The 26,115-nt window shown below is 38.2% G+C and overlaps 3 protein-coding genes across 3 annotated transcripts; 2 read left to right on the top strand and 1 right to left on the bottom strand.

Moving 5' to 3' along the window:
* Positions 1–14,457: 14,457 nt before the first annotated feature.
* LOC137807913 (L-type lectin-domain containing receptor kinase S.1) lies at positions 14,458–16,900 on the top strand. The gene has a single exon (XM_068608764.1). It carries the CDS (start codon positions 14,648–14,650, stop codon positions 16,658–16,660), a length of 2,013 nt encoding a protein of 670 aa, XP_068464865.1. The 5' UTR covers positions 14,458–14,647; the 3' UTR covers positions 16,661–16,900.
* A 227-nt stretch (positions 16,901–17,127) lies between these two features.
* LOC137807912 (ferric reduction oxidase 8, mitochondrial) lies at positions 17,128–20,504 on the bottom strand. Its single transcript, XM_068608763.1, has 8 exons — positions 20,118–20,504; positions 19,868–19,958; positions 19,595–19,786; positions 19,282–19,519; positions 18,803–19,130; positions 18,452–18,710; positions 17,625–18,301; positions 17,128–17,543 (listed from the first exon to the last, which is right to left on the bottom strand). Exons 1-8 carry the CDS (start codon positions 20,278–20,280, stop codon positions 17,362–17,364), a joined length of 2,130 nt encoding a protein of 709 aa, XP_068464864.1. The 5' UTR covers positions 20,281–20,504; the 3' UTR covers positions 17,128–17,361.
* Positions 20,505–23,587: 3,083 nt separating this feature from the next.
* LOC137805654 (U-box domain-containing protein 36-like) lies at positions 23,588–25,381 on the top strand. Its single transcript, XM_068605595.1, has 4 exons — positions 23,588–24,203; positions 24,561–24,679; positions 24,808–24,926; positions 25,165–25,381. The coding sequence occupies exons 1-4, from the start codon at positions 23,705–23,707 to the stop codon at positions 25,379–25,381; spliced, it is 954 nt and encodes a 317-aa protein (XP_068461696.1). The 5' UTR covers positions 23,588–23,704.
* Positions 25,382–26,115: the final 734 nt, after the last annotated feature.

Here is a 26,115-nt window from a genome sequence, read left to right as displayed (position 1 = left end):
AAACGGAGGGACTGCTCGATCAGTACCCCATTTGGTCCTTCCAGGATGACTCCCGCGCCGCTTCCCTGCTGATTAGAGGAGCCATCCACCGATAACACCCATCGGAAATTTAGCCCTTCTGCAGGTGTCGCGATGGATGATAGCTCGACTACGAAGTCTGCGAACACCTGCCCCTTGATCGGTCCTCGGGGCTCGTACTGAATATCGAATTCCGACAATTCTACTGCCCATTTGACCATCCTGCCTGCTACATCAGGTTTCTTCAATACGTTTTGGATAGGCAGATCAGTCATCACGACCACTGTGAAGCTGTGGAAGTAATGCCTGAGTCTTCTGGCTGAAAACACCACCGCCAGAGCAGCCTTCTCGAGGGCCTGGTACCTTGTTTCAGGGCCTTGCAGCACCTTACTCATGAAGTAAACAGGCCTCTGGGCCTGGTCCTGCTCTTACACCAGGACTGAACTGACTGCCCTCTCCGTAACAGCAAAGTATAGACGAAGAGGGATGCCTACCTGGGGCTTTCGCAGGACTGGTGGGCTCGCCAGGTACTCCTTTAGCTTGACGAAAGCCTCCTCGCACTCCTGTGTCCAGAGAAATCTGCTGTTGCGTTTGAGACACTGGAAGTATGGGTGACCTTTCTCCCCACCAGCAGACATAAATCGGGACAGTGCTGCCAAGCGACCGGTGAGCTGCTGCACCTCCTTCACCGTCGTTGGGCTCCTCATTGCCACGATCGCCGCACACTTCTCCGGGTTAGCTTCGATTCCTCGCTCTGTCAGGAGGAAACCCAAGAACTTCCCAGCCTCCACACCGAATATGCATTTCTCAGGGTTGAGCTTCAGCCTATACTTGGCAATGGTGGTGAATAGCTCTTCCAGATCAGCTGCGTGATGCTTCTTCTCTTGGGACGTAACCACCATGTCATCTACATAGGCGTGTACGTTCCTTCCCAGCATGGGCGAGAGCACCCTATCCATGAGCCGCTGGTAGGTAGCCCCCGCATTCTTCAACCCAAATGGCATGACCTTGTAGCAATAGCAAGACCGTTCCGTCATAAACGCGGTCTTGCATTCGTCCATTGGGTGCATCCTGATCTGGTTATACCCTGAGAAAGCGTCCAAGAAGCTGAGTAGCTTTCCCCCCGAGGCGCTATCAACTAGAGCATCTATACTGGGTAGGGGGTAAGAATCCTTGGGGCACGCCTTGTTGAGGTCAGTGAAGTCCACGCACATTCTCCACTTGCCGCTTGCCTTCTGCACCAGTACCACATTCGCTAGCCACTCGGGGTACTGGATTTCTCTGATATGCCCTGCGACAAAGAGCTTCTGCGCTTCGTCGTGGATCACCTTCCTCTTCTCCTCGTTGAATTTCCTTCTTCTCTGTCGCACCGGTCGAACCATGGGGTCCATCGATAGACGATGGCAGAGGAAATCGGGGTCGATTCCTGGCATGTCGGATGCTGACCATGCAAAGGCATTCATGTGCTTCTCAATCACACCCATGATCAGCCTTCGCTCTTCTTCAATGAGGGATCCCCCCAACTTGAATTTTCTTCCCCTGATGTCCACTTCGACCCATCCTTCGGCTGGGTGGGACCTTCTCTCACTGGCAATGACCGCTCTCGCGATCCCTGACCCGCGAGGAGTGATCATGCCTTCCTCTTCTTCTTCAACTTGGGCTACCTGGGAGCCCCCCACCGCAGCGTTCTCCATCCTCTGAGCGCCTTGTGTCTCCCTGACCGCCAATCGCTCTTCGCGCACGCCTGGTGGTGGTTTTGTGGTGACATGGCACACACTTCTTTTTTGCTTCAAGCTGTTCTCATAACAGCGTCTTGCCTCAGCCTGATTCGACTTGATGGTTATCACGGTCCCTTCCATCGACGGCAGCTTCAACTTCATATGCCTTGTCGATGGTATTGCGCCCAGTCTATTGAGCGTTGGCCTCCCCAACAGGACATTGTACGCAGAAGGGGCGTTCTCCACCAGGTACTTTATCTTTTTAGTGTGGGCTGTCGCTCCGTCAGTGAACGTTGTCCTCAGCTCGATGTATCCCCGCACTTCTACCTGATCCCCTGCAAAACCGTAGAGACAACCAGTATACGGTCTTAATTGATCAGGGGACAACTGTAGCTTGTTGAATGTTGGCCAGAACATGACATCCGCCGAGCTTCCTTGATCTACGAGTACTCTATGCACCCGTCTTCCTGCTGTGATGAGAGAAATGACCACAGGGTCGTTGTCGTGCGGGACAACGTCTCGTAGGTCAGCTTTCCTGAAGATAATGTCCACCTCCGGGTAATGACTCTCATTCACTGCATCTACCGCCATCACCGATCGAGTGTACCTCCTTCTTTGTGAAGCTGTGCATCCCCCGCCAGAGAAGCCTCCAGCGATCGTCTGCACTTCCCCATGCACAGGGACTTCATGCTGTTGCTCTCCAGTTTGGGATCCTGATGCGCGATCACCGGCTCACGCAGGTAATCTGCTAGAAAACCGGACTTCACCAACTCTGCCAGTTGGTTTCCCAGCGCCAAACAGGAATGAAGTGTATGGCCAAAGGCCTGATGAAACTCACACCATTCATTCTTCTTCCTTCCGAGTACCTTATCTGTCTTCTCTGGTACTCGTAGTCTTGCTGCTACGGCAGGAAGGGCGATGAGATCCGCCAATCCCACCATGAAGTTGTATCTCAGGGGTGCGTTATTCTCCCTTGCACGCCCCTTGCTCTGGTCTTTGCCTGGTGCATAGGGACGAGGTTTTTCCCGCACCTTCTTCCCCTCTTTGGCCTCATGCACCCTTGCTTGCTGTGGTTTTCCTTGCCCTCCACGCGGTCTGGGTGGTGCAGCACTTCCCCTCTTCTCAGAAACCTCTGTTTCTGCCACTATGTGCGCCACCGCACGTCGTCGGATCTCTGCAAAGGTGCTGGGATGGCTCCTGATGAGAGACTCGCTGAAAGGGCCAGGCAGCACTCCCTTCTTAAACGCGTGCACAAGCATATCTTCATCTTTGCTGGGTAGTCTAACCACTTGTGCCTCAAAGCGATTGAGGTAGTCCTTTAGCGACTCCCCCTGGTATTGGCGCACGTCGAACAGGTCGTAGGACACCACTGCAGGTGCCTTGTTGACGATGTATTGTTCAGTGAAGAGCTTCGAGAACTGAGAGAAAGACGTGATATGCCCTTCTGGTAAACTCACGAACCACTCCATGGCGATTCCGCTCAATGTGCTCATGAACATCTTGCAGTACACAGCGTCTGAGCCCCCAGACAACATCATCTGGGTGTGGAATGCCGTCAGATGCGCCTCCGGGTCTTCTACCCCCTTGAACGACGCTTTTACCCCCACCAGGTTGGGAGGCACCATGGTTCCCATGATCTCAGGGGAGAATGGCATGGGAAATGCCCTTGGAGGTGAGGGCTGCCTAGACACCCTCTCGTCAACAACGTGCTCCCTCTGCGCCTGCAGCGTCCTCCTCAACTCTTCGTTGACACGATTCAGCTCGTCGTTCCTGCTTTGCGACGCAGCCAACTCCGTCTGCATCCTTTCTTGTCCAACTTTCGAAGCTGCAGCGTTATCCTGCAGCGTGCGCACCATTTCCAGGACCTGCGCCATTGTCACAGCTCCTTCGTCAGCGGATGCGCAGGTGATGGTTGTCTGTTTCTAGGCATCTTCTCTATCAAAGAAACTGATAAAACTCTGGTGAGCTTTAAAACTGTGGTATATGTGGGACAACGATTCACTCGGCCCCACGGTGGGCGCCAAATGATCCTGCCGGCAACTCGAACGTGGAGGAATCGCTTCGTGGCACTCTCTGCCCCGTCTACGCGACTGCGTCTTCTGCGGAATCGCTCCCCGAACCTTCTCTCAGATGTCTTCAAGTGTGACCTGCAAAACACACAGACGGCGCCTCTAGCGGCCGTTTGCACTCCGACGATCAAGTTAGTCCAACAGAACCACCAGAAACTGGAAACTAGTAATGTGTGTGTGAAAAAAAACTTACACTCCGTTTTTCGTCTCTCTTTCTTTTCTCCCCCCCACTCTCACTTTGATTCTCCCTTTTATCTCTCTTTCCCTGCTTCTGGGCATAACAGAATTCTGTTATGCTTTTCTGGCATGTGTCAGAACCCTGTTATGCTTTTCAGAGAAAGCGTACCTTCAGAATCAGCAATGGGGAGCGTGAGAGTCTGCGCATGTCTGCGCTTGGCTGCGCCTGTCTGTACCTTTAGCGGTACGGAGTGCTCTTTTGTCTGGACCGCACCCCTCTCAGATGATGACACGTGGAGGCCTGCAACTCGCATCTAACCACACACGTGTCACTTACTGGAAGGGCTCTAGCGCTTCTCTTTGTGGGCCTAAGTTACGCCCTCGCGGAGTAACGTAGGTTGTTTCTCTTATCTGGGCAGATCACATACTCTTGGGAGAACGTCGGGTGTGGCTGGTCTAGGCACACTCACCAAACGTTGCTCTCTGCGTATACAGCTTACCCTTCACGATGCCATGCACGTAATGGGTTTAGGGAATCACCAACCACTGGCTGGTTTACTAGTTCCCTCAGGCCACTCTCGTGCATGATTCCCTGAGGTGTGCACATGCGAGATCCATGCGTAACGCTCTCGCTGGGAACCTCATTCCCAGTTTAACTGCGTGTAACACGAGACCCCGATGACAACACCCCGATGACTGATCAGTGTTTATTCGCTTATCGCGCTCTGCCTCCAGGCGCGAGTCTAGGAACTGATCTGCTGGAGGTCACTTGGCTACTGACCACCGATCACCATTCTGGGTGATCTATCCCCCGACCTCTCTGCCGCCTGATCTGTCGGTGGTAACTTGGTTACTGACCACCGATCACCTCTCTTGGCGATCGTCCCCCGACCTCTCTGCCACCTGGTCCACGTGTCACCCTGCGAGTGGTCCACGTGGTTCTCTGATGCTGACGTCATCGACTACCGATGACCGATCGGATCAGTGCTCAATACACAATGTCAGGTACACCACAACAAAATGGTGTTTCAGAAAGGCGTAATCGAACCTTAATGGATATGGTTAGGAGCATGTTAAGTAAGTCAACTGTACCTGTTTCATTGTGGATGTATGCTTTAAAAACTGTCATGTATCTGTTGAACAGGGTTCCTAGTAAGGCAGTTCAAAGACCTTTTTGAATTGTAGACAGGAAGGAAACCTAGTTTGAGACACCTGCATGTTTAGGGATGTCAGGCAGAAGTCAAAATATACAATCCGCAAGAAAAGAAATTGGATGCAAGAACAATCAGTGGATATTTCATTGGTTATCCAGCAAAGTCAAAAGGGTATATGTTTTACTGCCCTACCCATAGCACAAGAATTGTTGAATCTAGAAATGCACGGTTCATTGAAATTGGTGAAACCAGTGGGAGTGATACTTCACAAAATGTAGAGATTAAGGAAGTTAGAGTACAAGTTCCTTTAACTAGTGCCTCTACTTCAAGTATTGTTGTTCCTAATGTAGTTGAATCACTCAACGATGAAGAAGAACAACAAATTAATGATCATGAAGTTAATAATGAACCTGTAGTAGAACAACCACAATAAATAGTATTAAGAAGATCTCAAAGAGAAAGAAAGTCTGCTATTTCGACTGATTATGTGGTTTATCTACAAGAGTCAGAAAATGACTTAGGTATTGATAATGATCCAGTTTCATTTTCAGACGCCATCAATGATGATAATTCTGATAAGTGGTTAGATGCTATAAAAGATGAGCTTAAATCAATGGCATAGAATGATGTATGGGGCCTTATAGGATTGCCAGAAGGATGCAAGAGAGTCGGGTGTAAATGGGTCTTTAAGACTTTATGTGACTCTCATGGCAACTAATGATCTTGGTCTATTAAGTGAGACTAAGAAGTTTCTCTCTAATAACTTTGAGATGAAAGATATGGGTGAGGCATACTATGTGATAGGAATTGAAATATTCCGTGACAGATCACAAGGATTGTTAGGTTTGTCTCAGAAATCATATATTAATAAAGTTTTAGAGAGATTCATAATGGATAAATGTTCGACATCTCCTATTCCAATACTGAAAGGAGACAAATTTAGTCTCATGCAATGTCCAAAGAATGATTTGGAACGGAAACAGATGGAGAATATACCTTATGCATCTATTGTTGGGAGTTTAATGTATGCTCAAACTTGTACACGACCAAATATTAGTTTTGCAGTTGGTATGCTTGGTAGATACCAGAGTAATCCAGGATTGGATCATTGGAAAGCTGCAAAGAAAGTTTTAAGATACTTGCAAGGAACGAATGATCACATGCTTACTTATAAAAGATCTGATCATCTTGAGGTGATTGGATATACAGATTCAGATTTTGCTGGCTGTGTGGATACACGAAAGTCTACTTTTGGTTATGCGTATCTTTTAGTCGGAGGAGCGATTTTATGGAAAAGTGCGAAGTAGACAGTCATTGTTGCATCCACCATGGAGGCTGAATTTGTGGCATGCTTTGAGGCCATAGTTCAGGCTAATTGGTTGCGGAATTTTGTTTCAGGACTTGGAATTGTTGACAGTATTGTCAAGCCGCTGAGAATTTATTGTGATAACTCCTCAACAGTCTTCTTTTTTAAAAACGACAAGTATTCCAAAGGTGCTAAACATATGGAATTGAAATACTTTGCCGTTAAAGAAGAAGTTCAGAAACATAGAGTGTCAATAGAACATATTAGCACTGATCTTATGATTGTTGACCCTTTAACAAAAGGGTTACCGCCTAAAACCTTTACTGGTCATGTTGTAAATATGGGCATTATGTTACTAGTGAATTATGAATGTTGTTATTAATGCTTATTTGACACTTTGAGCTCATTGATAAATAAAGTTTCTGAAATTTATGTTGTTTTCTACTTTATGTATATGCATGCAAATTATGTTATTATGGTGTGAAAAACAAATTATGTTGTTATTGATGACAATGACATTATGATTGAACCTATTATGAATTTCTCACTATAAAGTCATATTAAGGAGAAAGAATGATATGGTAGTACATGGAAGGAAATGTGTCAATTGAAATGACATATAACCGCCATGACTCTTATTATTTCTGTATCCTTGATTATGATTAATGATAGAACTAATTTATGTAAGGCCTTTTAAATGCGCATTTATGTAATTATTAAATCATGAAAGTATTATAACTCATATGAGTCAAGTGGGAGAATGTAAGAAATTATGTAAATTAATTTCTATAAAGTGACTCACATGACTTAGAGTTTAGACTTTGGACTCGAATATGATTTAATAATAATAATAAAATTAAAGGCTCATTGGTTAATGTGAGAAATATATATCTGATGATATACCTAATGGAAAACCTACATCTGATGGAGATTGGGAACTAAAGGCTATAGGGTTCTGTCTCTGCAAATAATAGTTGTCTCACTGTTAACCATCACGGAAGTGTGTGACAAGAACGGAATTGCTAAGAGATAGATTGGGACAAAGGAGATAAAGTAACTGTTCAATTAGGATCACTCATGGAAGGTAAGTGCCTATTCCTTCTTGATTGTATGATTGTGTGAGAATCATGATATGATAAGATCTATTTGTGAACATAATTGTACGTGTTCAATTTACGTTTATACATGTTTTGATTTACAATATTAAGAAGGATAGGATTGAAATTAAAAAAAAATATGGAGGTGTAGAAAGAAGGGATAGAATTTAGGAAGAATTTGTCTTAAATTATTGTTTAATTTGAGAAGTTAGTTGGTGTTTTTGTAAGATTTGAGTGTTTAGATCACAGCTTAAATTTCGTTGGACTAATAAACTTCGACAAATATTTATATAAAAAAAAATACTCACATGCAAGTCTTATTTTAAAAAAATTATAAATTAATCATATTAATAATTGGTACATAACTATTATAAATGTCAAATATTTTGTCTCTAGTTCGAAAAATGTAAAACAACAATAAAGTGGTTTTTTATCATGATGGGGTTATTTTTTTTGGTTTTTACCAAAATGAGTCCGTTTAAAAAAAAAATTACAAATTTAGGCAAGTCGTGCCAATTCGGCACGACTTCATATGCAGAAATCGTTCCAATTAGGCACGACTTCTGCCATGTCATAATGAAGTCGTGCCAACTTGGCACGACTTCTGCCCTGTCATATTGAAGTCGTGCCAACTTGGCACGACTTCTGCCACATCATATATTTTATTTTATTTTTTTTAATTTTATTGTTTATATATTGGATAATAAGTTGTGTAATATTAAAAATTAATTTGATACATAATTTTCAAAGAGTGTTAGTTTTAAGGAACAAAAAATTGGATAATCGTGTATGGATCATGTTTGACGATAATGTAATACAATAACTTGATTATTTGATTAATTAAAAAATGAAGAAAATTCTTATTGAATTTGGAAATAAATAGATAAATGAAAAATTATTATATTTGGAAAATAAATAGAGAATTATTGTTGTGAATTTGCAAAATAAATAGTTTGAAAAGTAGTGATTTTACAGAACACGTAATGATGAGAAGAAATTAATTTTTAACATTACATAACTTACTACCCAATATATAAACAGTAAAATTAAAAATAAAATAAAAAAAATTATGACGTGGTAGAAGTCGTGCCAAGTTGGCACGACTTCAGTATGACAGGGCAGAAGTCGTACCTTGTTCGTCAGTATGAGCTTATGCTTAACCTGCACGACATGAAAGAGCAACCTGGACAGTCTATTCTAAACTTATATTGTTGTCCTATGTATGTTTTTTGGAGATTATTCCGCTCATGCTAAGAAGTTTCTTGACTCTCGCTCTCACTGATGATTTTGAGCCTGCTCGAGCCTATTTACTCCATCGCAGCCCCTTGCCTACACTGTATAGTGCTGTTGCAGAACTAGTTGGCACGACTTTAGTATGACATGGCAGAAGTCGTGCCTAATTGGGACGACTTCTGAATATGAAGTCGTGCCTAATTGGGACGACTTCTGAATATGAAGTCGTCCCAATTAGACACGACTTGCCTAAATTTGTAATTTTTTTAACGGACCCCATTTTAATAAAAAATAAATAAAAAAATAATCTCATCATGGTGAAAAAACTCAATACAGTAATAAGAGTTGTTTATGTATTTTTACAATTTAAGGACATATCAATGATTCCATGCCTGCTAATTTGTGGAGTAAATATTGGGGGTTGAAGAAAAATCACACCAGTACCAACAATATAAATAAATATTGGGCAATTTATTTTTCTACCTCCATAGTTTTCTTTTTCACCCCATAAATCTATCATTCGACGAAAGGTACAGGGTTTATTTATTTTTTATTTTTAAATTATATAATTTATAGATTTTTCAAAAAACTATAAAACTATATTCTGAATTTTAAATTTTAAAATCCAGAAAAAAGAGTAAAGTATCACGAAGAAGATAAAGAAAATGGCAAAATTGTCACTTTCTATCTTTTATGGAAGTTTCAGTAAGAAAGCATCGAGGTACAGAGAGAAATTGTCTAAATATTGTTGCCCACTTAGTCTAAGTGTTCCATGTCTTGAAAGATCAACATTTCCTTCCGGGTGTTTCTTCCACACTCTTACATTTTTTCTTTCGGTATCTGCACATTCTTTAAAATACCTAAATTATGTTTATAGAATAGAAAATCCGAAAAACAAAAAAAAAAATATTTTGGAATATTTTTTTCATATAACACATTTTTCTAACTTTTAAAAAGTATGTTCTAAAATACTTTAAAAAAGTAATTTGTAAATCGTTTTTGAAAGGGGTAAGATAGTCTTTTTCTTTTAAATGATGGAGTGCAAGAAGAAACACCTCCTTCATTCCAAAAAAATTAAGCTACCATTAGATAAGAGCAAGGCCCAATAAGTTGAAACGGAATTCCGGGTGATTCTCCCTGCACTCAATCAAACCTGACCTACACCCAATTGCGTTTATGAAAGTACCAAAGTACCCTTAATGAAAATGAAATTAGGTTAATTGTTTTGTGCACCCAATCACACACCCTTCGTCTCTGCCATTCTCGCACCCAATCACACACCTTCGTCTCTGCCATTCTCGCACCCAATCACACACCCAACACCGTGATTCGCAATCTCGCACCCAACACCGTGGTTCGCATTCTCGCACCTTCGTTTGCAGTTCTCCAACAGCGGAGGCTTGAACAAAGATGAACCCAGGAGCTTCAAGGTCGTCCACTGTTATGCGAAGGTTTGAGCATCATCTGCGACAGTGAACGGAGGCACCGGAGAAGGCATAAGAGAAGACAAAGTGTGCGTTGCGGACATTTTTAGGCGGAAATCATTTTGTGACTTCTGGATATTGTTGTGCGGAATCAAGTTGTGTGCTGCGGATAGTCGTGGACTGCGATGGTTTCATTCGGAAGGGTGTGAATGGATTCTGGATATTTGTGTGCGGAATATAGTTGTGTGCATTTTCATATACGGAGTAAAATATCTACTTCCGGACGCCTGCATCTGGAATGCGAAAACCTGGCTTCCAATGATGATATCTGAGCACAATCCCAGTAAAACCTCCTCTTCTGCATCTCAAAGCATCATCCAGAGAAAATCAAGTTCTTTCTGCAGCTCACCATACACTATTTTTCAAAGTGAAAAAGAGAAGGGCACAATGGAATTTCTAAAAATTCGTCGGGTGCCAATCATAATTGATCGGGTACAGGAAGCAATTGTCCGGAATTCCTCTACAGAAAAACAAACAAAGAACTCGTTATTATCATTCATATAATCAAAGAATACCGATAAAATCAACATAGCTAAATTGCTTAGTTAAATTTTAAGTAGTTCATAAATGTAATTATTTTTAATGAATTTGTATTAAAAATATTTTATTAAGCGTTCAATTTTTATTTATTTAAGCACATTATCGTTTATTTGATTTTTGCCGTAACTAAGATATCATATCACTTAGGTTTGTTTTCTTCTGATATCTAACTTATTTATAAATTCCCTTCTATAAAAAAATTATTCATCTTAAACATTTTGTTTCTGGGACAAGAAGTTTATTTCTACCCATATACACGGAATTATATTCATCTTTTAATATTTCTACCATGTTAGTGATAATTTCAACTTTTTTTTTGTTGGTTGTTACTTTAATTAGTAAAAAAAAAATATTTTTTAATGTCATTTCAAGTTAAAATAAATATAGAAAATTATATTATATGATCAAGATGTGTCAAACAGCGTCCATATACTGAGCCCCAAATATATGACGGAATATATTCGGATTCTTAAAGTACATGTCACCTATCCATCAATTTAACACATTTAGCATTACTCAGTATCAGCCTGATGCAGGAATTAACTATAGTATTGGTCCTAATCTAAGTTTATCACTAGAATTTAACACATATTTATAAATAGATTTAGTAACATCAAACTAATGTAAACATTTAATATCTTTAACTATCACATATTAGATACTAACTTTAACTTTAAAAAATCTTTTACAGATATTTTTATTTGATAAAAAACCCATAATCAAGGTATATTAGGTGTCTATATCAAAGAGTCTGAAAATACAAATGACATTGAGTATGATACTTTTTCCTCCAATAAAAAAATAAAAATATTACTAAGATTTTAGTTTTGCGTCGAATCATTCTATATCGAATTGTTGATTATTACTAAAAAAATTAGTACGTAAAGTCTTAAGTAAAATAATCTTTATATATAGCAAAAGTTTAATGCAAAAAATAATATGAATGGTGAGAGAAAATTCTTATGTAAATATAATTGTTCCTACAAGGGAGATGAGACCTAGAGAATTGAAGTCTTCTTCTCCTTCCTTCGGTCGCTCAGGTGACTGGGTGATGAGTTGAGATTTTTCTCGTCTTCCTACTTCTCCTTTGGCACTCGAACACCGGATGGTGCGGGTACCTGCGAATGCACTCCGACGTTTAAGTCAGTAAAGCGGGTGGTCAGCTTTTAGGTAGGTGAGCAGTAATAAATGACATACCTTACTCCTTGGGATGCGTGTTATTTATATTATTCTAATGGGTCTACCTTGTTTGGCCCATTTATCGAGGTGGATACCGCTTAGGGTTGTATTACCTAATTCTTAATGATGGATTAGCTTTACTGATCTTGGTTTGAGCGTTAACGGTAATAGGGGTCGGCCGTCGGCCAAGTTAACCTAGTGTGTGTCGATCCTCGGCCAAATTTCTATGGTCTCGGCTGTCTCGACCAGGTCTTCTAAGGTCTCGGCAAGGTAGGCCGTCGGCCTCGGCGTCTCGGCCAAGTCTCTCAGGTCTCGGCCATGATCTTGATTAGGTTGAATAGGTCTCGGTCAACCACTCAGCAGGGAGATCAGGGTTCAAGCTCGTCTATACCGGTACAATAATAAAAAATACTTATTGAATTTGTGCTATGGTAATACTATCCGGACAAAAATATAAAAAGATTACTTATTAAATTTTACATGTTTAATTAGTGAAATATATTATATGTATCATAGACACACCAATGTTTAAAAAAGGAAGAATAGACATTATGTTTATTTAAAATTTGTACTAGCTAAGCTCACGTGAGGCTTTCAATATTTTAACTTTGTAGTTAATCAATAAAAATCAAGAAAATATATACATTTATTGTAAAAAAAAAGACAAACATTATTTTTTTAGTTGTTTATAAATTTTATTTTTGGTTCGTAAATCACCTTTAATTACGAACTACATGAGATAGACTCATGAGTACTATCACTGCAGAGAAGGTGAGTATTGTATTGTAACTTTTCCTCTCACCTACTAAGAGTTAACTGTCTTGTATTTCTTTTGAAAGGATAAAATACTTTATGTTGTTTAAATTAAAAGAAGAAATTAAGAAGTGAGTGAAAAATTTATAATTATTGTAGTAAAATATATTTTTGATAAACATTTAAAAATATATTTGATATAATTTATAAAAAAAAATTAGAATGAAAATAAAATTTAAACTAAAGTGAAAATTATTATCACATCTTAATAAATAATAAATTTATATTTCAAAATAATAATATATTAAATAAATTATTGATATAAACCAAAAATTAGATCAATGACTTAATTATTAAATCAAAAGTTGGGAGCAATGATGATATAACATTGAATTATTTATCTAAATCAAAGATTTAAACATCAATCTCATAATTTGGTTGACGACTTAGAAGACACTACATTATAATATAATGGCATTAAAATATTTACATTCGATTAATTTTTTTAATTTTATTTATATTTTTTTTCATCCAATTGCCTGTATTTTCTTTATAACTATTTATGTTAAATTTTAACTACTCTTTAACTAAATATTCAAGTATTTTCAAATTCATTCTACTATTTATACTTTTAATTTAACTTTTTTTTCAAATTTTATTACGTAAAATTATTAATATATAAACTAAATCATACTATAATAAAATATTCAAAGCCAATTTTCAATTTACTTATTATACAAATTTCAAATCTACTTGCATTATAAACATCATTATTGTAAGCATAAATTAAAAAAAAAAAAGAATAATATTGCTTAAAAAAATTTATAAATTTTTATTTCTTTTCCATCATTATTTCTATTTTTTTTCAATTAATCAAATTTTTTTATTTATCATATTCATTATACACAACTTAAATTTTTCAATTATATCAAACCCTTTCCATTCATTTGTTTCTATTTAAATTTTTCTCTTCTTCTTCATAATTATTTACATATTTTTAATTTATATTTCCCTAAATATGTGTATTTTTAAATACTTTTTCAAATATTTAATTCTTTAAATTAATATATTACATAAAATTATTTTTTAAAACAATATATTTTTTATAATTCAATAAATTTAATTATACCACACTTTTCATTACTTTCTTATAATTTTTCATTTATAATTTTTTTCTTATTTGCAAATATTGCTAATTTAAACTTCTTTAAAATATATCTATTTACAAATATTTTTTTTTTATCTAAACTTTTAATTATCGAAATAATTATCTTCATCGATTTTATATTTAAAATTTTTAAACTTTTATTATATTATTTTTCGAATTATTTCATTTAAAATCATTAATATTTCTTTTTTTTTTACTTTTTTCTTCATTCTATTATCTTTAAAAAAAACAACTCGAAATTGGGTTACCAAAAATTCCATTTGATATTCCGCAGTTATCAATTGTTTGAGAATGGAGGGGAATAAATCATCCATTTTTTTTGACATTTGGTATAGGGTTTTGTGTGAAAAAAAAGAAGTATCCAGATCTAAAAATGTATTTAGCCATCAGAAAAAGAAAACCACGTCATCATTCTCATAGTGTAGACAGCGCAAGTGGACTTTCAAAAATAATACATCTCTGACTGCTCACGGTATGTAGCGATTACTCCTCTTTTCCTCTGAGGAACCTTCATCAGTGGTCCACCAGTTTTATTTTAGGGATTATTAAATTATTAACAAAGGTCTCATTAACATTTTTTAAAACCATAATCATCCAACAAAAAATGACATTCCTTTGCTTACTAAATAATATGAGCAGCATTAGTTTTGGTTGAAATTTAAATAAGAGCATGAGGATATTATTTAAAACCATAAAATGATTATTCAACGTTGTTAAAGGCAGCGTTCAAACAAACAAAACCCAACCACCCATGTCTCCTTCCAAAATCCCCGTCGCCGGTGAATTTTCATTTTCCGGCATGTGGTTGGTTATTCTTCTTCTTCATCTCGCTCTCTTTGCGACGCCTTCACTTTGCTTGGACTTCCTATTCAACTCCTTCACCGGCATCACCAACCTCACTCTGGTGAAAGACGCTCGCGTCGACGCCTCGGTGATCCGCATGACCAACGACTCTAACCAGTACTCTTACGGCCGCGCCTTCTATCCCACAAAAGTTCCCATCACAAAGCCGTCTTCCAATTCCTCATCCTCTTCCATTACTTCATTCTCCACCTCTTTTGTCTTCTCCGTCTTGCCGGAAATTACTACCAGTCCCGGCTTTGGCCTCGCCTTCGTCCTCTGCAACACCACCGATCCTCCCGGAGCCATCGCCAGCCAGTACTTCGGTCTATTCACCAACGCCACCTCCCCCACCCTTTTCCCCCTGGTCGCCGTCGAATTCGACACCGGCCAGAACCCTGAGTTCAACGACATCAACGACAACCACATCGGCATCGACCTCAACAACATCGAATCCACCATCGCCACCCCCGCCGGCTACTACAATTCCACCGGGGGATTCGTGCCAGTGCGCATGCGCACCGGCCAGAATATCCGAGCCTGGATCAATTTTGACGGCCACAATCTGCTGTTCAACGTAACGGTCGCGCCAATCGGCGTTTCGCGCCCGTTGAAGCCTACGCTTTCACATTATGTTCCCACCATAGGTAACTACGTGTCAGCTGAGATGTACGTCGGGTTTTCCGCTTCCAAAACGAACTGGATCGAGGCGCAGAGGGTTCTGGCGTGGAGCTTCAGCGATTCAGGGCCAGCGAGGGAGCTGAACACAACAAACTTACCGGTGTTCGAACCGGAACCATCGTCTTCCTCGCTTTCTGGTGGCGCAATAGCGGGGATTGTTGTTGGTTGTGTTGTTTTTGTGGTTATATGCGGTTGTGGATTTTACTTGTGGTGGCGAATCCAGAAAGGGAAAGACGAAGAAGACGATGAGATCGAAGATTGGGAGTTGGAGTACTGGCCGCATAGATTCTCGTACGAGGAATTGAGTTCTGCGACAGGGGAATTTGGGAAGGAGCAGCTCTTAGGTTCAGGAGGGTTCGGGAGAGTGTACAAAGGGACGTTGCCGAACAAGACACAGATGGCGGTGAAGTGTGTGAACCACGATTCGAAGCAAGGGTTGCGGGAATTCATGGCGGAGATATCGAGTATGGGGAGGCTTCAACACAAGAACCTGGTTCAAATGCGAGGCTGGTGTAGAAAGGGTAACGAGCTTATGCTTGTTTATGATTACATGCCCAATGGGAGTCTGAACAGGTGGGTTTTCGATCGCCCCGAGAAGCTTCTAGGCTGGGAGCAACGCCGTCGTATCCTTGTCGACGTGGCAGAGGGGCTTACCTACCTTCACCACGGTTGGGACCAGGTTGTTATCCACCGAGATATTAAGTCCAGTAACATATTGTTGGACGCCGACATGCGAGGGAGACTCGGGGACTTTGGTTTGGCCAAGCTTTACACGCACGGGGAAGTTCCCAATACCACACGTGTGGTGGGGACGTTGGGCTACTTGGCGCCGGAGCTAGCCACGGTTGCGGCGCCGACGTCCGCGAGTGACGTCTACAGCTTTGGGGTGGTGCTGTTGGAGGTGGCGTGCGGGAGGCGGCCCATTGAGACTTCGGTGGTGGAGGAGGAGGTGGTGCTCATTGATTGGGTGAGGGAGTTGTACGCGAAGGGGTGCGCGCGTGAGGCTGCCGATGCGAGAATCGGAGGGGAGTACGATGAGGGAGAAATGGAGATGGTTTTGAAGCTTGGCTTGGCTTGTTGCCACCCTGACCCCCAGAGGAGACCCACCATGAAGGAAGTCGTCGCGCTTCTCCTCGGAGAGAATACGCCGGAGGCGCCCGGAAAAGTCTTGTCCGATTTGGTTAGCGGCGGCGACGATTTCGATGAGGCGGCGCCTTTGCAAACCTCCTCCACGCGGGTTTAAGTTGTTTTCACTGTACATAATTGGACTTTTTTTTTTCTTTCTTACTTTATTGTTGAGTGAGCCCTTTGTGTTTGGATTTCGGTACGTTGCCTTTTGACTTGTTTTGTTTTGGATTATTGGATTAGTTAAACTTCCAAGCAAACTCCTCTTGTATTGTACCTAATCATGGTAAAACTAGTATTTCTAGTTTTAGCCAACGAGCGAGATTCAAGTTATTAGATACACTGACTTTATTTGGAATTTTGCCACTTGTATCTGGAACCCGGATTGGCTTGCTTTCTTCTCTTCTAAATGGTACTATGCTTGAAAGAAGTTCAAATAAATAGCATATGAAAATGACCACACATGTAAGCGCATTAAACAGGCGCCGCCATCTGCACGCTGAACGCATGCTTCCAAATTTTCAATTGCTCTAAATCTTTTGTATGAACAACTTGAAAATAGCTTCCATATATCAAAAGACAATATTTTCAATGCAATCTTTGTATACCATATTTTTATTACGTTCATTCAAATGTGAACGTTGGTAAAGGAACATAGCAGCAACATTTTTATTAAAACTATAATACTATTCTATAAATAATGTTTTCTAATGAAAATATAAGAGTTGTTAGATGTGTTTTATTTTCATTGATAAACATGTACCTCTATCTAACTCCTTTTCACTGTTACATTCAAGTATAATTATAATAATGAGAATACTAAAGCGTGAAGTTGAGAGTGTGGAAAGTGAAGCAGGATTGTGTTCTCTTTGCACTTGTCTTAAAACACTCGGATTCCTGCTGGCATGCCAACGCCACCGATTCCTTCATGCTTTCAGGTCCACAAACCAATACTCCAATATTAGATCCACCGCTTTCATTTTGGAGCTTGCTGAATATTTCTGTTCAATTCAAAGCTTTTAAGCTGTCAATTGTTTTGTCAATATGCATTAGAAACAGTAAATAAACAATGAGTTCACTACCTTTAAAGTTAGGCCTTCCCCCAAAATGTACTTCGTGAGCTTCAAGTGCATTCCTAGCTTCAGCTGAACTTAGATCAAGGGCTTCAATTTCTCTGTGCGATATTTTGGGAATCCCTTTCCTCAGCCTTCTCCATCTCAAAAAGCCTGCCACCGAGGCGCTGCAGGCTAAAGCTAGGACAAAAGCAGCTATCAGAAGAAGATCGACAACCCAAGAGGGAGTCTTTTCTTTGTCCAGTTTTGAGCGCTTTCCAGATGGAATTATAATATGGTTTAAAAAGATTAGGAAAATAAGGAAAGTAATGGAGCAAAATCCAGCAATGGCAGCCATCCAAGAGGGACTTTCAGGCCCGTATGCTGCATAATTTGAACACACGCTGTTCACTTGCAGGGTTCTTGCTTTAAAGAACTCATTTAGTAGCTCTCTAATTCCTACCCCTGCTTGTGTTTCTCGGGTTACAAACAATTTTAGGTTCAAATGAAAACTTTTAGTTGATCGGTTGAGTAACAGATGTGAGACTGAATGTAACAGACAGAAATCTTGTGCTTTCTTGATGACATACACAAGTTGTATTCTCGATGGAAATCCACTTTTGCTGTTAGCTGAATTAGCTTCTGTCAAAATGCTCAGAAATGGGGTTATTCCACTTCCTCCAGCAACCAGAAGAAGGGTGTCATATCTGCAGACAAATTTTTCCATTAACTGGGATGATCTTATACTTTTTCACTGTTTTTCACATTATAAAAAAAAAAAACTGATGGCAAGGGACAACCGAGGAATTTTTATAAACAACTCTATTAGAAGTGTTAAGTATAATGTCTTTGCTCACCTCAAGAAGTCTAAAGAAGCAGGTCCATAAGGTCCTTCGATTGCAACAGGTATTCCCTTCCTTTTATCTTCAGTTTTGTCTAGTTCAGCATGTATCAGGTCGTAAAGAGAATTAGTCCACCACCCTTCACATTTTATTATCACTGACAAAATGTGGTCATCAGCCCTGGAACTAGATATTATACTGAAAGAGTGCCATTGAAGATGAGATATGGTTGGTATCTTCAAAAATATAACACTTGTAGGGTTATATTTCAGCCCTGCAAATCGTTAAAAAGCCGTTTAAATAATCTCCCCCTGATCTATGCAATTCTAATGGTCAATTTCAGACTGGTATAAAGAAACTAAATACCTGGATCTTTGGGCAGAATTAGCTCTACAGCTTTGCCAGGAAAAATTCTAGCAGAAACCATGCTAGTTTTTGGACTTGATTGTATGATTCGGATCAATTTGTCAAGGCTAAAAAGGAATATTCCTGGGAAAACCGTATAAAAGTGCCTATCCCCACCGTGAAATAAGAAAAATACAAGAAAGATTGCATAGAAATGATGTGTGTAGTAGAAGATTTCAAACTTTCTCCTTCTAATTTGGGGAAGAGAAGTGACCCAAATGACTAGCCCCACAACAAGTGCTATCTCCCCCGCGAGGTATATGCGTCCAGTCTTTTGCCACTTCCACATCTGATTGAAAAATATGATGAGAGGAGGAGAAAACTAATCACTAGCTACTGCACAAGTACTGAGCCTATATTCAATTAATGTTGAAAAATCTGTCCGGTAAAGAAAACGCCTCCGAATTAAAATAACAGAAGGTACATGATTTAGACTTCACCTCATCCTGAATATGGTGGCTGACCCCCCATATCAACAAAGTGCTTGCACCATGTATTGTAGCAAAAAGTATCATTGCAGTTCCGAGCCAAGTGTGATATCTAACGGAAGCTTCAAACTGAATGCCAAGTATGCGAAACACAGCCAATCCTCTTAAAATAGGAAGGAGCAGCAAAGCCAGACAAGCTTCTGATAGCAAGCCAAACCGGGTAGCTACTCTGTGATACTTGAGTTGCCATCTGAAATCAAGATAGTAACTCGGTGAAATAATAGCTTTTCTACCAATCCAACATAAGCGTATCAAGAACACTTACGTATTCAACTTCAGTGATTTGTATGGCACCAACTTTTTGAAGTCTGCAGAAATACGAGAGTAGTAGGTCCATACTAAGAAGACAATAAAAAGGAAAGCTACCAGTACTTCAATAATGGATAAGATTCCCACTGTGCTGTTCACCACCAGTGGCTTTGAGAAGAAGTTTGATTTTGATGGACTCCTTGCGCTTCTGTAGTACCGAGGAAACAGATTTTGAAGAGAAATGTCCATTATAATAATTGAACAGCCCTTGAAGTTTGCATATTATTACCTGCTTTGGTATCCAGATTTTAAATCCAATAAAAGAAGTCCAATTATTGCAATAGCAATTATTGGAAACGTGTACACAGCGAAGCTAAGACCTGCAGAAAAGTATGATCCATGTTTTAACATCTGACTAGCATTTGACCATAAGTTCTTGGAATTTGAGGAGCAGTTTTGCAGTAACAGTTACATTGAAGAGACAGAAGAAAGGATTACACATGGTATGAATAATTGAAGTTGAGATTCCGCGTTCTTACCATAGTATCCAAAAATTGTATTATCTGCGCTATTTTCTAATTGTTTCCATTTTCTTGTCCATATTTGGGTTGGCTTCAGAAACCAAAGAGAAACCCAAGCTGCGAATAAGAAAATGATCAGAAGTTTTAGAATAGCAGCAAATAAAGCGGTGCTGCTTGTCATCTTTGACTGATCTCCCTTCGCCACAGGCTTTTCTTTATTTTCACTTCATTCAATGCGATAAAGATCCATATATAAAGGGATCTAAATTGGAATATTGGTTGCCATTCAGGAAGTAATGTTTTGGCCCCGCCACTTCCTTTTAGTTGTATGTTTTCCTTTCTCTCTTTTACCTTTTTCTTGCTTTCTTTATTTTTTTTCGTCTCTCTGTTTTTCTGGTTTTCTTTATTTTTTGTTTCACACGTCTCATGTATGTCATTAGAGTAAGTTATGTTTGCATATCAACATGCACCACATGTTTTTCACCAATTGCAATACCTCACACTATTGTACTATTTTTTGTGCTAATTTCACAAACTCCTCCGACCTCAAGCCAGGTGTTTGGCGGCTCCATCAGTTGAATTTTGAAACCCATCTGCGTATATTAAAGAAAACAAATCTTTATGCATTAAAGAATAAGAATATCTTGAATCCCTTTTGTACTATCGATAGTTTGACCTTAAATTTGTTAGACACAGGTCACAAGATTTGTATATCCGATTGTTAAAAGAAAAACATGGTGGATTGATTATGTCCACAACTTGATTCTCGGTTTTCATCATTACCGGATAACTTGAATTCTCATTTAGCAATTGACATTTGGGCTAAAGGTGTAACTGAGTAATTAGTACACAGTGACACTATCACACACAACACAATCATCTTACATCACACTTCTTTCATCTAATTGTGGCTAATGTGACTTCTCTTGATCATAATCATCCTTTTTTTTTTCTTTTTGGATGGTTCCTTCTTCCGAATCAGATAGTGGGATTCCGGTCCCTGCCACCAACACTTTCCCTCCTCCATCCATATTCACTTCGTTTCGTACTCTGCTTTGCCTCTATCGGTCTATCCTAGTCCAAATCAATCAACTCCTCTTAACATAAGGAATCACTTACACTTTGGCCCAATCTCCAACTTTTGAGATTATCTCATGCTTTAAATATTTGATTCTTACCAAACTAGTTTATAATATGTTATTTCAATAATTCAAAATCATTTATAAAACTGCTTATATGCAATCAGTTTTATGTTATTTCTAATTCAATTCAGAAAAAATTGATTGGCAATAAAAGGATACAGATTATCTTGCTCTTTAGTTTTGACTAGAAGAAAATTTATAAACACATTCCTTTCCTAATATTTTGTTATTTTCTTAAAACAATATCATAACAAAACAATCAAATGCTAAGAAAAATAATATCTTATATTCAACTCGTTAAAAGCACCCTTTATATATATATATATATATATATATATATATATATATTATTGCCAATTTTTTATGTCTTCTAATAGGGATTACAATTTAGATTCAGCCAAGTGAAATTTTAGTTTAATGACCCACCAATCTAATGGACGTTATTAGCAAGCTAGGACGGGCTAAACAGTTGTATTAAAAATGTGTTTAAAGGTTTTTATTATGTAACATTTTAAATATTTAAATATTTTTAGAAATAATATATATATATATATATATTTGTAATTTTAGTTTATTTTATAAATTTAACTTTTTTAATACTAATAAAAAGTTCATATTTAACTAAATTTTTTATATATTTTACATCTTTCAACTAAATCTGTCTTTTGAATTAATTTTATAGTCGAACCGGGACAAGTCGTAGACAGGGTTATAAGCTTACTTGTTTTGGACCATTGCATTTTGCATCCCATACTTTGAAGTTGCACCCATGTAGTAAAATGTAAAAATTATTCTGGTTTGAGTGATCTTGTAAGTTTTGTATACATTTTGAGTTATATTTTCAGATCCTATTTTGAAAATGTGCATTTTACATATACATTTTAGAATGTATTTCAGAATGCATTTTTGATCTAGAAATACATTTTAAATGCATTTTAGAATATATTTTTTTGAAAGATAAAATTAAAAATTTAATTTTTTACAACATTATTATATGGGACGCAAAATGCAATGGCACTCGTTTTGCGGTGTAGGTTAACACAGTATCAATTGCTACTCACTTTTTTTACTTATCCAAACTTGAGCTTGTAGGTTGAAAGGTCATGTACAAAAAAAATGTAGTGAACTTCATGTGGGCTTTTGACTTAGACTTGTGAAGTTGAGTAATTAGAAAACTTTTAGTGAAAATGTTTTTGGGAAAGAGAATTGAAAAATAATGTCAAAACATAATTGCTTATAAACATAAAAATATTTTGATTATGTGAAGTCAAAACGTAGATTTTATCAATTATTTTATTTCAGCACATAGAGAAAATAGTTTCACGTTAAACATAAAAGAGAATTATATTTAAGCCACTTAAAAATATTTAATTAACCTCTAATATCTTATATAATATTATTTAAATTAAGTTAGTTTTTTTATCAGCATATATTAATTGTTTAGTGGGTAGTTGTAGTTAATAGAAAATTTAAACGTTGTTCTATCCTTACCTCCCATTCACTTTCATTACTAAACCAACCTTGTATATTCTTTAACTTAATTTAGTAACTTATCAAAATATATATTTTCACACTAACTTCTTTTAGTCGAGTCTCAGTTTATACTTGACTTGGTCTAAGGTGATATTTAGAAAAACAATATTTTTCATCATAAATAAGGCTGATTTTGCATCTCATCGAAAATAAAGGTCTTTTCAAGTGCATCCAAATGATTGCTAATTCATATGATGTTCCAAGAGTCATTGGAATGTTAACACCTTAAGTAAACAATGCGATTATTAGATATCCTTAAAATATTATACACGACAGCTTAAGGCGTTCAGGTACTCTAGCATTGACATCTTCGAAAGGATATTCCTTTGTAAGCAAGATACACAATTCCCTGTATTAGTTTCTTCATTGTAAATAACATGTCAGAAATTTCTGCTACCTGCTTGATTGTCTTTTTTCTTCAAACATTCTGATCCAAACTTCGGGGATTAAGCTGGCAATAAAGCAAGCACCCATGTGATCATTTTAGAGAATGTAACCCTTACATTCCATTGCTACCATTATGACCTTAGAAACTATGCTAGATTTCTCAAAGACTAGTACACCAAAACCTTACTTTCAGAGTTAGAAGTACATAGCCAAAAATGATATGGTCCTAACTAACCCTCTCAAGGGTTAAAGTTAAAGCGATTATAGCAAGAAGCCTACATTGTTACAACTAATAGCCAAAAGACACTATTGCCACACACGCTAAAAAAAATGCAAAAGGGGTCAGCATAGTATGACATGTCCAATGAACTGTTGATATTGACAGAAAAGTTTTCACCTTAAAATATTTACTTAAATTGACAAAAGAGAGTTTGAGGCTTTGATAGCAACGAAGCCTTAAGGCCAATTTAGAATCAACAAATAATTCCTTTGTATTCCTACCCTCATTTGTAATGTGAGAGAAGTTGAGACAGAGACAGAGATATGGAAGATGTGAATCACACCCCAAGAGAAGCAAAGGATTACTATTCTAGACCAATATGGTTGTCAGAAACTGCGCAAGTATTTGGGGATCTCAAGAGAAGTGACAGAAATGGAGTTAATGGCTTCCATTTTACTGCTGGTAGAGATTCCTACGTCTATAACTCCCAAGAAATAATGACTCCTGAAATTTCTGGAGCATTTGAAGAAATCAAAAGTTTATTTAGTACCAGAAACGGGGTTAATGAAGAGGTGCTTGGCCAAGAAAACGGTGACTATAGCCGCTATTCTATGCAGACGTTGTCAACAGAGATTGTGGAAATAGTTGAGGATGGCAACAGCATAACAATAAACAAAGATAGAAGGGTTGATGATCTTTATGTCGCTGTTGGCAAAGATGATTTGGATGCTGTGAAATGGACTCTTGATCATGCTGTTTCTCCCGGTTCCCGGATTTTTCTTATCCACGTCTCTTCTCCAATCACATCGATTCCTACTCCAGGTAACCATTAATCTTTTCCATTTGAGTTCAGTAGACTAGTACTTTGTCACGCAACAGATTTTGTAGGGAACCTTTCCTTTGGAATATGTTCTAGTGACACCTACATCTTGAGAGACAATTCACGTCATTCTTTAGTATTATGCTCTCTCTTTAGCGACACAATACCAATATGCCATTGCTATATTACTATAACTGAGTTTACTTATGTTGTCTTGTATGATACTATTCATATCTAGTATAAACTGTAGCATGAATGTTTCAAAGTGGTGAATTGTCCATCAAGAATACATCTCAAACTCTGAATTTCAAAACCTCAAATTATATGTGCTTGGTGGTAATATATAACATATCTGATAGTTGGAAGGTTAGAAAGAAGTCAACTGACCCCACAGCAAGTAAGACTATACGTGAATGAAGTGAACAACAAGAGGAAGGATCTTTTGCAGAAGTACATTAAGATGAGTAATGAAGCCAATGTACTGACTTGATTCCTTTATGACTATGATATCTCTAGAGTTTATTTAGACCACAAACCATACTAAATTAATCTAATTCTAATTTTGTTACCAATTCCTATTTGTCTCCGTGTTCTTTCCTCTCCCAGGTAATAGCAGAAACGTTGCTTCTGGAGAGCAATGACACAGGAAAAGCAATTCTGGATCTCATCTCTATACTTAACATAACCAACCTTGTCATTGGAATCAAAAAGCTACCTTACACACGGTATGCTATCACTGCTTGGATTTCTTTCACAAATGGATGATATGGGGTAAAATTTTATCCTGAGTAGGCATGTTCTGCTAGACACACCAACAAGTAATGCAGCTATAATATGTCAGAAAACCAGCTAATCACATTTTTTGTAATTAGAAGAAAGTGTCCTTGATATGAGAAAGTGACAAGCAGATGTCAAAGATTAAGGAATTTGTATCTTCTTTCTCTAATTTGTTATTTGGATTAGGCGCAACAACAAATTGAGCATAGGAGAGTTCGTAAAGAAACATGCACCGAATACCTGCGAAGTTAACTTGGTTTATAACGGCGAGGTGTTTGTGTCTGATCCTTACATGGATGGCTTGGTATCCTATGGCCAAGCATCACAGAGTAAAAATCACTCCAAAAGCAACTTCTTACCGTGCATGTGCTTTTCAGGCAAGTCCACTTCAGTCAACTATTGATTTTCTCTCTCAACTCTTGCTATAAAGATATGTAGAATAAATAAGTTAGACAGGGAAGCTATACGGGGAAGGTATAGATTTCAGCAATGCATGATATTATGATATATGTTTCGATAACAAATTAAATTATGCATGCTATTATGCTATATATTTCATTTCATTCTTATTTTGTTGCAGTATGTTTCATTTTACATAGTCTCACACTCTATCTACAATACCTTGCTTACATACAGGGTGCATGAGAGAAGATGATGGCAGATAGTACATTTCTCACAACAGAAACAAGAATTGGGTCAACTACTGACGAATGAAAATTACAACTTTCAATCATGGGGAACTAAATCGGACCACCAAGCATAGGCCTAAAGTAATTGTGTGAACTACATAGAAAACTCATGTCCATCATATTATTTATTTTTGGGAACAAAACTATACTGTGAGTTTGTCTGGGAAATAGATATGAGGGAATTTCTGTCTTAAATATATGAGTGATACAGTTTATGTTCTATTATTGTGTAAACTGTATAGACAACTTTTTTTAATTTAAAATACAATTAAAGCTACTTATATGATTGTGTATTATTAATAATTTTTTATTTATTAAAAAATATTTTGTATAATATGAAATTATATTTATCATAATTTTGTTTTAAACATCCAATATGTATGTGTATCTACCCACCTTAAGGTCAGAAGTTCGAGACGACTACATGACTTTCCTAACCAAGTTTTTA

The sequence above is a fragment of the Phaseolus vulgaris genome, chromosome 3 (assembly GCF_000499845.2).
Source record: "Phaseolus vulgaris cultivar G19833 chromosome 3, P. vulgaris v2.0, whole genome shotgun sequence".
In the NCBI taxonomy this organism is placed as follows: Eukaryota; Viridiplantae; Streptophyta; class Magnoliopsida; order Fabales; family Fabaceae; genus Phaseolus; species Phaseolus vulgaris.
This window is presented reverse-complemented; position numbering and strand designations above follow the sequence as displayed.